The 13,811-nt window shown below is 42.0% G+C and overlaps 1 protein-coding gene across 6 annotated transcripts in view; it reads left to right on the top strand.

Moving 5' to 3' along the window:
• Positions 1 to 13,811, top strand: part of PCNX2 (pecanex 2) — a 281,732-nt gene that overhangs the window by 126,107 nt on the left and 141,814 nt on the right. For all 6 annotated transcript variants that reach the window (XM_079900242.1, XM_079900240.1, XM_079900241.1 and 3 more), the window contains 2 exons: positions 5,378 to 5,470; positions 6,267 to 6,417. In XM_079900242.1, the coding sequence (XP_079756368.1) occupies positions 5,378 to 5,470; positions 6,267 to 6,417 (244 nt within the window). The remainder of the gene's footprint in view (positions 1 to 5,377; positions 5,471 to 6,266; positions 6,418 to 13,811) is intronic.

Here is a 13,811-nt window from a genome sequence, read left to right on the forward strand (position 1 = left end):
TTCAGTTTCATTCACTAAATTAATACTTTGAGTGTCCACTATGACACTGTTTTGTGTATGTATGGGTATGTACGTGTATGGTATCACAAGATGGAAAATTATTTAGCCAGTAAGATGCTGTTAGTAAGTCTATACAATAATATTTATAATGGTTACAAAAGAAACTACTGTTGAAAAAGGTAGAAAATTATATGTACACTAAGATTAGACCTTTGTGAAACATTCACAGAAAAACCATATACATTTGTGTTTACAGCTAGAACTATGATTCAGCGTCCACAGGCAAAAATACTGGCCCAGAAAACACAGCAACAATCTCTGAGGTCCAGGTGTCTTTCAAGGTTCCTTTTAAAAAATATTTTCAAGAATACAATTTTTGGAGCAAAATAATATCTGCTCTTTGGTGGCCGTAGGAAAAGAGGGAGTCATTTCCTTTTTATTTTGCTGATGTTACTTTCACCCATATTAAGAGAGTCATCTATATTTTTATTCATTGGCACCATGAAGAAAAAGCTCAGTAATTACCATCTGCCATCTCCTTTGGTGAGTCTGTTCAAAACTTTTGCCCATGTGCAGCTAGGAATGGGGTAGGGAAGAGTTGTTGGACTTCTTATTGATCAGTAAAGTTCTTTATATATTATAGATAAAAGTCTTTTGTTGGATGTATGTTTTGCAAATGTTTTTTTCCCAAGCTTTGCCTTGCCTTTTCATTCTATAACAAAGTCTTTTGAAGAACAGATGTTTTAAATTTTCATAAAATTCAATTTACGACGTTTTTTTCTTTTATAATTCCAGCTTTTAGTGTCCTATTTAAGAAAGCTTTGCCAAACCCAAGGTCACTAAGATTTCCTCTTATGTTTTCTTTGAAAAATTCGATAGTGTAACTTAGATTTATGAGGCAGGTTGAGTTAATTTTTGTACGTGACGTGAGGTAAGTGTAAAGGAGCTTTTTGTTGTTTTGTTTTTGTAGATGCCTATTCAACTGCTCCAGAACCATTCGTTAAAAAGATTTATCCTCTACCTTATTTTGGGGAAAGGTGCCATTTTACCTTGACCTCTTTGTATTTTTTTAAATAATTAATTTTATTTATTTATCTTTGGCTGTGTTGGGTCTTCATTGTTGCGCGGGCTTTCTCTAGCTGTGGCAAGTGGGGACTACTCTTCGTTGCAGCGTGTGGGATTCTCATTGTGGTGGCTTCTCTTGTGGTGGAGCGTGGACTCTAGGCGCGTGGCTTCAGTAGTTGTGGCACATAGGCTCAGTAGTTGTGGCTTTTGGGCTCTAGAGCATACGCTCAGTAGTTGTGGTGCACAGGCTTAGTTGCTCCGCGGCATGTGGGATCTTCCTGGACCGGGGATTGAACCCGTGTCCCCTGCATCGGTAGGTGGATTCTTAACCACTGTGCCACCAGGGAAGTCCTGACCTCTTTGTTTAAAATCAATTGGCTATTTACATGTTGGTTTATTTATGGACGCTTTACTCTGTTCAGTTAACCTTGATGTATATCTTGTGCCAATACCATCAATACCTGATTACTGTAGTTTTGCACATACAAGTTCTGAAACCAGATATTGAATGTCCTCCAACTTTGTTCTTCTTTTTCAAAGTTGTCTTACTTAGTCTAGGTCCATTGCATTTCCAAATAAAGTTTTGAATGAGCTTGCCAATTTGTACAGAAGAATCCTGTTAGAATTTTGATTAGGATTGCATTGACTCTGTAAATCAATTTGGTAAGAACTGACTCCTTAACAATATTGAATCTTCAGATCCAAGAACATGGTACATCTCTCCATTTATTTCTTTAGTTTCTCTCAGCAATGTTTCATAGCTTTCAATGTACAGGTCTTGCATATTTTTTGTCCTATTTATCCCTAAATATTTCCTATTTTTGATGCTATTGTAAATGACCTTTAAAAAATTAAGTACATGAAAAATGCTCGACATTGTTAGCCATTGGAAAATGCAAATTAAAACCGTAATTAGATACTGCTATATCCAGCTTTCTTGACCTCACACTATTGACACTGAGCCGGATAATCCTCTGTTGTCAGGGATTATCTTGAGCATTGTAGGATGTTTAGCCGCATCCCAGGCCTCTACCCACCAGATGCCGGTAACACTCTTCCTCTACGCAAAATGTAACAAAAATGTCTCTTTCCAAATGTCCCTTGGGAGGTCAGATTGTCCCCAGTTGAGACAATTGTTGAGAAGGCAGTGGTCGAGAACCACTGTACCACACAACCACTGGAATGGCTAAAATAAAAAATGCTGACTACACCAAGCGTGTACCTTGTCAAGGATACGAAGCAATTGGAACCCTCCAGACTGCCAGTGAGAATGTAAAATGGTTACAACAACTTTGGAAAATCATGTGGCAGTTTCTTAAAATGTTAAGCCTAAACCTACCATATGATCCAAACATTCTACTATCAGGTATTTACACAAGAGAAACAAAAGCATGTGTCCAGAAACAGGTCTGTGAATATTCATAGCAGTTTTATTTATAATAGCCCCAAACTGGGAGCAACTCAGATGTCTATCCATGAGTGAATGGTTTAACACAGTGTGGGGTACATCCACACAGAGGAATATTATACAGCACCGAAAAGGAATGGACTGTTGATACAGATAACACATGGATTAATCTCAGAATAATTATACTAGTGAGAGAAGCCAGACCAGAAAAGAATACATTGTCTACAGTTCTATTTATATAACATTCTAGGAAATGAAAACAAATTATAGTGATGGAGCAGGGCAGTGTTTATCTGAGGATAGGTGAGGAGAGAAGAGAGAGATAGATTAGAAAAGGTCAGGAGAGGAAATTTGGGGTGTGTGTGATGAATATGCTAATTATCTTAATTATGGTGGTGGTTTCATGGGGATATACCTAGGTCAAAAGTCATCAAATTGTACACCATTTCTCTCTCTATATGCACACACACGCACACACACACACACACACACACACAGGGTTTTTGTATGTCAATTATATCTCAATAGAGCTATTTAAAAATTACAACAAAGGGGGCTTCCCCGGTGGCGCAGTGGTTGAGAGTCCACCTGCCGATGCAGGGGACACGGGTTCGTGCCCCGGTCCGGGAAGATCCCACATGCCGCGGAGCGGCTGGGCCCGTGAGCCATGGCCGCTGAGCCTGCGCATCCGGAGCCTGTGCTCTGTAAGGGGAGAGGCCACAACAGTGAGAGGCCCGTGTACCGCAAAAAAAAAACACAATTACAACAAAGAAAAGAAATGGACAGAAAGGTAATAAATAGAGGCTGTATAAAGGTTTGTATTTACAAGGGATACTGATGACACTGACAAAAATCAGTGAACTTCCTGTATATTGTCCAACTTTGGAAAAAAAATTAAAAATAATCTGAGGTCATTCTCCCTATTGCTTTAAGAAACGTGCAAATGCAACCTTTCTCCCCCCAACACTTGCCCTGGTGGCCCACTGTTTTGCCTTTAAACAGGGATGAGTGGTCAATTAAAGATGACACAACTTTAAATTAGAATATTTTGGAAAATATGTATCTCCCTTTTGGATAAGCATTCAGCAATTTTTTTTTTTTGTGGTACACGTCCTCTCACTGTTGTGGCCTCTCCCGTTGCGGAGCACAGGCTCCGGACGCGCAGGCTCAGCAGCCATGGCTCACGGGCCCAACCGCTCCGCGGCATGTGGGATCTTCCCGGACCGGGGCACGAACCCGCGTCCCCTGCATCGGCAGGCGGACTCTCAACCACTGAGCCACCAGGGAAGCCCAGCATTCAGCAATTTTTAAGTGACATAAACCATGTCAGTGAAAAATAGGAAATAAAAATTGACATATCTCCACAGGCTAAAGATGCAGTGGATTACAGAACTTTCCTCCAGAAAGGTCTGGCCTTTTGTAAGCATTTGGGATGAAAGGAGAGAACAGATTTTTGCCATTTACTAGTAGTAAATTTTCAAGAACACTTCTGATCACAAAAATTTTATAGATTCAGAATTAAAAACCAATGATTTTCCCTGCTCAAAAATCAGATTACTATCCTAAGAATAAACCTAGAATTTGGTTTATCACTACGATTCCTCATCTATTCAATACTTGTATGTGAATCGTAAACGTTTGAGATTGGAAATTCAAAACAACTTTAGCAGCTAATTGGTAATTGATGTTGAGAATGTATCTCTTCACTGTATTATTGATTATCCCAACCAAGCCCTGTTGATTTTTCATCACATGGCTCAGGTGGTTTTTATTCCATTTAAGCTGCCTTCCTGATTTCTTTCCATCACTTTGGATATCAATTCAGTCAGAAAGCCAGCAGTATGACTTGCAAGGAACTCCACATTTTAATTTTAGAAAGACAAGAAAAGAAAAAGGTCAGGGAGGAAATGTAGGTAAACGGAAATACGGTTTGTACGAAAAGAAAAAAAGGGAGGCTGTAGGGAAACAGAGTTGTATATTCTGTCTGATTTTCTGGTAGATAACATTCAAAACTGTTATTTAAGAGGCATAATTCCTTTTCAGTACGATACATTGGTATATTTAATGATTTCAGAGTTTTCAAATAACAGTGTGTGATAGCTTAAAATGTTCAATAATTGTGTACTGCAGCTAATTGGTCTCTGAAGAGAGGAAAAATTTGATGATCCCTTAAGGTTCCTTTTAGCTCTATCAGTCAGCAATATTGTGCCCTGTTTGAGCTAACACGCCTTCCTTCACATATCTGCAGTATTAATAACATCCTTTGGTCTAACTTTGCTTTGTTTCCCTACTGCCTGCTCACACCACGATTTTGCATGATGGAAAATTATTAGCAAGTTACTGACATTTCATTTTCTGTATATGTGTACATAATATAAATATACTTAAATTATTTGGAAATGGCCTTTACCCAATTTGACTGGTGAATTAAAATGTAAAATCTGTTCTGGGCTGAAGAAATAGGTAAACGTGTAAGAGGCCTCTGTTCGGCATACCCAGGCTGTGCGCATGTTAAAACGTGAACCACGCCAAAGGCAAGTAGAGATGATTGGCACACCTCCTTTAGCACACCTGGGCATGTTGCATCCGATCTGCTCATAGAGAAGAAACGTATGCCTCTTCCACAGGTTAGAAAACCTTTCTTCTCTCCCTGGCTAGCGGATGGAGGCATTGCAGTCCGCATTTCCTCTCCCTCACCCTCTGCCTTAGTTTCCCTGATATTCCCCAAACGGGAGGTGGCAAACAGTCCATCCAGTGTGTGCCATTGGGAATTGATCAGGTAAGTGATGGGCTGCAGGTGTAGTTTATCCAGGGTCAAGATCCTGTCCCCTGATTTACCTGGTCACCAGGAATAGCTGAGAGAAGCGCAGAAGAGCAAACTATACCCTTGTTTTCTGTTTACAGAAGGATATCTTAAAATCGGATCTCATCATCTGCTCGGTGGCTGCCATTCTGTCCTTTGCGGTCAGCGCCAGCACTGTGTTCCTGTCCTTGCGGGTATGTATCCATGTGGCTCTGCACTCTTACCCCCTCCTTATTCTCTGTAATAAACGAAGCCCACTGTGCAGCTCCAGACTATTGACGGGATGGTGGAGCCAGGGGAGGTACAGAAAAGGCCAGTTGAGGGCTTGAAGGGATATATCCAGATGTGTTACGAGTTATGTCCAAGAGGAGCTTTGATCCACATCACAGAGTGCATTCGTACCCTTTCTGTTTCCCCAGAAAACAGAAAGACAGGGGAGTTGTCTTGTTTGAGCATTTCGTGGAATCCATCGTGAGGACAGTCAGCAGTAGTAAGACAGGCTCCCGACTCACTACTATGAGCAGAGAAGGGAGGACTCACCGTCAGGAGTGAGACGGAGGTCACAGAGCCAAAAAGATTATTGGAACATAATTTTCAGTTGGAGAAACAAAATTAGAGCGCTCCAGATGGGACTTCTGGCTGAAGGTGCTTGCAGACAGTTGCTGTCTCACTTGCCTTTCAATGAGGAAAAGTCTGTTAGCTAAATCTGTTATTCTCCATCCCTTCTTTAAAAAAAAAACAAAAAACAAGAAAACGTTTTCTCATGGGCAGAATGTCTCAACCTCTTCTCCACCCCGTCTCGGTGGTTCTCAACACAGAGATCAACTTCCTGCGATATGGGAGAAATTTTCAGAGGCCTGAAGCAGGAACCCGGTTTGGCTGTGTATGCCTTAGGGGGAGCAGAGAGGGAGGACAGTGTTCCGTGTTCTTTGCGGGCACCCCTCCCCGTCCTTCAGGCTGCACACTGACTCTTACCCTCTTCTGTCGCAGCCGTTTCTCAGCATCGTGCTGTTTGCGCTGGCCGGCACTGTGGGGTTTGTAACCCACTACCTGCTCCCACAGCTCCGCAAGCATCACCCGTGGATGTGGATTTCACACCCCGTCCTTAAAAACAAAGAGTATCAGCAACGGGAAGTGAGAGGTTAGTAAAATATCTCTCGTGCGAATGTGATGTAAGCGGGTGGCATCCTTTACAGGGAGGGTGGGCACAGCGGTGTGAATACACTTCATGCCACGGAACTGTGCCCTTAAACATGGTGGCAACGGTACCTGTTACGTTATGTGTGTTTCACCACCATAAAAAAAGGGGAGTGTGTGTACCTTGGAGTGTACATAGTGTTCCCAGAACAAGAAAGTTGAAGTGGGGTGAATTAGAAGTATATTTTCTAAAAACGATTGGTTATTATTATTGAGAAAAAATTAATTTACGCCACTCAGGCTGTAACCGAAAGTGGGGTCTGGCTGCTCGCTGCTCAAAAGCCAATAAAGAGGCCAGGCTGGTGGAAAGGAAAGTTTGCTTTATTTTGGATGTGGGGGTGGATGCCCGTCCAAAGGCCAGCTCCCCTGCACTGACAACCAGGGGTCAGGAACTTCTATAGGTGGAGGGAGGGGGCTACATGCAGAAACAGCACAGTCAGCTCTGGCCGTCATCTTGAAATTGGTCGTCGGTGGTCTGACCAGCGTCATGTTGATTGTTTCAGGTGCAGTTAGTCTGCAGTTCCGGGGTCGGTTTGTTTCTATTTCTTTGAGGCCAGCTCTCGGAATTGTGGCTGCTTATGTCATGGCATCTTGTAGTTAACTTCTTCCACCTGGTGAGAGTTTCAGTATCTACAAGACAGCTCCCAGGATATGGCTCAGAGTATGATTTTTAGCCCTTGAGGAGGGACTAAAGGCCCTTAACTTTGCTGAATGACTGAACTATTATTACTTAGTCTCGTTTTCCTTTGCTTCTGCATTTTCTCACTTCTCTGATTAAACTTATTCGTTGGCTAAGTTTTTCCACAGACAGAAGGCAGGCAGAGGACATGGGCTGGGAGAGGAAAGACCGTAGGGTCCTGCTCCATTTCAAGACCTGAAGTTTATGTTGTTCCAGCTTCAGCTGACTGGGGACCAAGAATAGCATCACTTGACCGCCCTTTCACCCTCCACAAAACCAGGGCAGGGATGTAGCAGAGGCTGACCTTGGAATTTTGCTCACTGAACCCTTGAATTTTGTTGAACTTGCTTTGTTCACGTAGAACTAGACCCACACACAGACCTGTACTTGATTGACTTAGCAGTTCCCTGGGCTGAGTCAGGCCACCGTCAAGTAGTAGCCTGGTAACCCCGACAGTGTTTGAGCTTCTAAATAAAAAAACTCAGGAATTTCTCTTGCTAGGTCTCCCCAGCCTCTGTGATTGAACAGATGACGGAAGGATTGACTTATCGCCATTTTCAGGCGTATCGGTCACAGTTGATGGCTGTAGTTGATAACTAGCTCATGTTAAACGAGGTGTCATCTCTACCTCCAGGAATGAGGGGATGTGAGTAGCACCACGGTTTGCTGACTCACAGGAATGTACTGGGCTCCGCCAGGTTTGTCATCAGTAACTTCAGTAGACAAGTGTGACCAGAGTAAAAGGGCAGAGGGGAATTAATTGAAAACAAAACAAAACAAAGAAGCAAAAGAGTCACTTATGATGCTGTCAGAAATAGAGAGGGCTTCTTCAAGGAACATGTCTGGGTGGCTACCAGGAGCTGCCTTAATTTGAAACAGCCAAATCAGTAAAGTGGGGTTTTGCTTAGAGGACAGACATGGCCTGATGGACCTGCTGCCAGCATAGGGTTTAGAAGGAGGCGGAGGGCAGCTGAGATTGCTCTACCCTCAGAGGCTTGCTTTTCCCACTTACGACACCAGGTGCTCGCCAAAGATCAAGCTGCATAATATGGTTCTTTTTTTTAAATTTTCCTGTTTTTAATTTTTTTTTTTTAAACAGAGAACAGGAGTATTTATTTATTTTTAAATTTATTTATTTATTTTTTGCTGTGTTGGGTCTTCGTTTCTGTGCGAGGGCTTTCTCTAGTTGTGGCAAGCGGGGGCCCCTCTTCGTCATGGTGCGCGGGCCTCTCACTATGGTGGCCTCTCTTGTTGCGGAGCACAGGCTCCAGACGCGCAGGCTCAGTAGTTGTGGCTCACGGGCCCAGTTGCTCCGCGGCATGTGGGATCTTCCCAGACCAGGGCTCGAACCCGTGTCCCTTGCATTGGCAGGCAGATTCTCAACCACTGCGCCACCAGGGAAGCCCCCATAATATGGTTTGTAAATGCTGTGTTCAATGTTGGGTGCCACTTAAATGCAAATTATTATCAGTATTATAAAAACAGAAGGAAGATAGACTCAGAGCGGGGGCAGTTGATATTAGTCAGTTCATTTTTCAGCCCATTTAAAGGGAAAGGTCCATTCTTGTGGGTCAGTAGAGCAACCTGAAGAAAAGACCAGTTTCTGTAGAACTTCTGCAATGTTGGGGTCACATTTCCCTTTCATTGTCTTAACATTTAGAAAGGCTAAGTTGCAGTGAAGTTAGTGGAGTATTGTTTTGGCATCATTGGTAAGCAGTTGATGGGGATTTGAGGTAAGATGCTCACTCAGGAAACGGCATATCTGTATCTCTAGCATCTGTATCTGTGCCTGGATATTTAAGTGCCTTGGGGTGAGGACAGGCAAGTTGTCAAATTAAGAGAAAGGAAAATAAGACAGATCAGGCGTGGGCTCTCCTTATGGTGGCAATTCAGAGTGTGGAATTCAACACTGAAAGATAAGAGTGGGCAGTTGGGATTTGTGTGTGTGTGTGTGAACGTGATTGTTTTTTTTCCCTGAACCTAACAGAACCCAGTCTAACTTAGAATCATTTAGATATTGAAATTCTGAATGACCTTTCAGTACAAGATTCAAGAACAAGAAAGGAGAGTGTGTTTGTATGTTGACTTCCCCTCTTGGAGGAGTGAGTGAGAGGGCAGCTCTGGGCCTCTGTCCTGTAGGGTGGGCGGGAGACGTTCGCCCCTGGTACCACAGGCTCCAGCAGAGGCTTGGTGGGTGTTTCTCACTTGCCTACATTAGCTGTTTATAAGCTACCTGAAATCTAGCCCAGGGTAATAGATTTGACAAATTAGGCCCGTAATGAAAAACAGATTGCATTTCAAAAGTATGTGTGTTGGAAGGAAAATCCAAATACTTACAATGTGTTAGTATGAACTTGTTGACGACCCCTTACCCATTTTGATATCACCCACAGCCTAAGTTTCCTTTCCTCCTCTTCCTGCCCACCTTTCTGCCTTTTTAGCTATTTCACTCTTTCTTTCTTCTATTAGCAAGAAACATGCACAGGAAATTCAAGCCGATCATATACCTTTAATGTGAACATACGCCAAATCTTCTTTCTCAGATGATCACACAATATTTTGGAAAAGAAGAGCAGAGCAGGGCCGGCAGGTCTGTGGATACCACTGTGATCCCTGGGCCAGAGGCAGACATCGCTACCCATTGGAATTGGTGTATAAGACGAGGCATGTGTGCTGTGTCTCTGTCTCAGAGTTCATAGAATCCTATCCCACCACTTTACGTAGGAGGAAACTGATGCGCAGAGACATCAAGGGATGTTAACTAGGGTTCCACTAAGTTGGTGGCCAATGAGCGACTAGAACCCAGGTGACCTCACTCCCTCCGGTAGGATGCTCCTCCCCACGCTGCTCTCAGTGCGGTGGGAAGATCGCGTGCAACTTGCACGTGGCCCTAAGACTGCTCTTGCCATCGTTACCCCAAAGAACCACATCACTGCACTGGGTCCCGTAGAGTTAAACACGCCATAGTCCAGTGCTAACGCTACAAAGCTTTAATCCCTGGTTTGAAACAGACTCACCACCATAAATTCTGAACATTCCTGTGGTTTCTCAAACACACCACATTCTCCCACTACCTTCTCTTTGCTGTTCCCTGTGCCTGGGATGCTTTTCTTAAGTTTCCCTAGACTCAGGCCAGGCAACTCATCTTTCAGGTCTCTGTTCAAAAATCAATCCCCCCGCCGAGGTCCATCCCTGACCACCTAGACCAGAGTAACTTCCCAGCTGCTCCCCTGAGCCTCCTTTTCCAACATGTTCTCTACAGTGACTCTGAGCAATACATCTGCTTGCTCACGCTGGACCCCCAGTGTTTGTACTTAACTTAAGTCTCATCAGCCCTACATTTGCGAGAACAGACTTTAAACTTGGGACGTATACTTTCTTTCAGTTTACTTTCCTGTCTGCATGCCTCTGATATACAATTTTACTTGATATGTAAAATTACTTGGAGATACAAAATTAATTTTGATATAAAATTCAGACTACGATAAAATGGAACTGTGTTGCAACTCGAAAGACTGTAAATGGAAATATCTTTTTGAGCCAGTTCATTTCTTTACTTTTGAGACTAATTTAAGTAAACCTTATCCCATCTTAGCCCCAGCAAGGTGTTTCATCAATATTTAAGCTGAAAGAATAAAATTGTAGGAATCATAGTACAGTTCAGCAGTCAAATGAACCATGGTGGTGATGTGGGTGTAACTGAGTTATACTAATGGGTATGCGTGAAGTTGCTTTTTTCATTGTTCTATTCCCCACCAATCTAAGCAAATCGTGCTGAAAATAGCAGAGTAGACACCACTACAAATGGCACCATATTAGTCAAGGAGGCAACTTTTGAGCCTCGCTGTTTAAGGAGCACTGGGTTTTTAGAAAATAAAGCAAATCTGTTATCCTGAATTACGATGATGATTCTAGAAAAACGACTTCATTTATTGGCGCCTGTTGTAGAAGAATAAGAAGTTGGGTCTGTTTGAAAAATTTTTTTTTCTAAGAACTTTCCAAAGGCATTATGTTATTTCGAAAGGGAATAATGGAGTTGGGTCCCATTTTCACATAGTCCCCCAGGAAGTAATTTCTGTAATATTATCATTCTTGGCTCCTGAGAATTTAAGAAAAGTTAAAATGATCTGATTCGATGGCCATACTCTTACCATAAAAGTGGGTCTTAAAAGAGATTAAGGTATAGAATAAGTTCATTATCGGCATTCACTGGTTTACTTATTTATTCACTCAGAAAATGCTTGTGAAGATACTATTCATTGAGAAGATAATTACACAAAGGAACTTATTTACAAGATAGAAACAGACTCACAGACTTAGAAACAAACTTAGGGTTACCAAAGGGGAAAGGTGTAGGGGGGAGGGATAAATTAGGAGTTTGGGATTAACATATACACACTACTGCATATAAAATAGGTAACCAACAAGGATCTACTATGTAGCACAGGGAACTCTACTCAGTATTCTGTAATAACGTACATGGGAAAAGAATCTGAAAAAGAATAGATATATGTATATGTATAACCGAATCACTTTACTGTACACTTGAAACTAACACAGCATTGTAAATCAACTATACTCCAATGTAAAGTAAAAATATAAAAAAAGAAAGAAAATAATTATTGAGTTCCTACATGATGCCAAACCAGTGATCCAGTGAGATAGGTTGACTAAGATGTGGTTTCTGTCACCAAAGAGTTTCTGACCTAGTGAACAAAGCTAGGGCTGTGCTCGCAAAGAAGACCCATGATTGCTACACACAGAGTGATGACGGGTCAGCACTGCGTTCAGCCATGCAGCAAATACAGAGAAGTAGAAGGCCCAGTGAAGAGGTTACAGTTAACTTCATGTTCATTGGTCAAGCTTTTCCAAATGGTTTGGTTGTGTGCATAAAATGGAAGTAAATGAGATTTTATAACTAAATGTTGAATTAGTGTCTGCTGCAGAGTAGCTGTTTAATAATATTGATTGAATGAATGAATGAATGATTAGTGCCTTATAAATTTCCTGAAGAAAGCATTCCCTGTAGACAGGAAAAGCCGGGAGGTAAAGGCTTATTTGAAGGACTCCAGTCTATGTGTGTGTTAAGATACACAGAGTCTCATCCCTCTGCAAAAAATGGTTGCTGAAAAAGCTTAAGCTATAATTTTTGGATACATTAGAATAAGTGGATAAAAGATGATAGAAATTACTGAACATATCAACTGAAAAATCTCATTTAAACTGTAATTTAACCATATTCACTATTATAAAACTAATTCACAAATGAGTCCTGAATTTGTCATTCTTAAATGAAATTTACTTTGCATTTTAGCAAATCCTGCCTGTTGATTTGCAGATAGACTGGTTTCTGCATGGGAAAGACATGGTTCTGACAGATACTGCTTTTTCTAATGTGTTTTACATTTATATCAAAGTAATACATAGTGTTAAGAACCAAAGAGAACAAGTTGTAATGAAAAGCAGCAGACCCTGGTCAACTTTTTCCCGTCTGATTCCCCCTCTCCAGGAAAAATTACTTTCTACTTTAGGTATTTCTTCTGGCATTTACCATAATTCTTCTAAATAATGTGCCTATTCGTCTATTTCTTGATATTTCAAATTTTCCTGTCTCCTGGCTTCCTGTTATGAGTAATAAAGATTTATGTCACTTACCTTCCCTCATACATTACATTTTCCCCTTCTCCTCCCTCCCAATATAACTTGTTGAACACATATTCAGTTTTTTCCTATTCATGTGTGTGTATGTCCTATAGAAAGAACGTCGTACAGAAAGTCTAACTGTTGTTCATGTCTAGTCCAGTAGTGTGCCGTGACTGCATTTCCTTTCTTGTTCAGATTTCTGTTTTTGCATCTGCTAGCCTTTCCAATCACTATGTGAAATACCTCTCAGTTCAATTTTCCACCCAGGCAGACTTGTCAGATACTATATCTTGTTCCATCCCTTCCCCAGCTCCCTCTGGAACCTGCTCCAATTGTTCTTTGTTTATTCCCTCTTCTTGAATGAAGCATATCCTCCAATCACTGCAGGGAAAGGGTGAGTGGGAAGGAAACGTTTTGAGACTTCATGTGTCTCAAAGTGTTTTCGTTCTACTTCGCACTTAGTGGGGAGTTTGCAGTGTGTAGCTTGTCAGGGTGTCAACAGTTCTTTCAGAATTCTAAACTAACGTCCCATTGTTCTCTAGCTCCCACTGCTGCTGGTGAAAAGTCTGATGTCTCCACAGCTCCTGGTCCTTTACATGGGACCAGATGTTCCCCTGCAGGAAGCTTTTGGAAAGTTCAGGAGGGAATTCAAGTGTCATGGCCCAGAGAACAGGCTCTGGAACAAAGCAGGGCTAGCTTTGTTTCCAAAGAGACACAGGGCTAGCGTCTCTGTCCCACGCTAGTTGTGCTTAACTATTGTGATTCATCTATAACTGGGGGTTCCTACCACACAGATTTGTTGTGGAATGAAATTAATCGAGATAATACATGTAGAGCATTTGGCAGAGTCCTTGGCAGGCAGAGTATACTCCGTAAGCACATCCTGTTCCTTCTCTTCCCCGGGGTTCTGAAGTTCAATCACTTTGCACCTCCCTTTGTGTCTTGTTTCACCCATTGTGCTAGGCAGTAGGTGGCCCTTTATACTCTGGATGGACGTGTTTTGAAACTTTTGTCGG

This window comes from Stenella coeruleoalba, assembly GCF_951394435.1.
Source record: "Stenella coeruleoalba genome assembly, chromosome: 16".
NCBI classification, from domain to species: domain Eukaryota; kingdom Metazoa; phylum Chordata; class Mammalia; order Artiodactyla; family Delphinidae; genus Stenella; species Stenella coeruleoalba.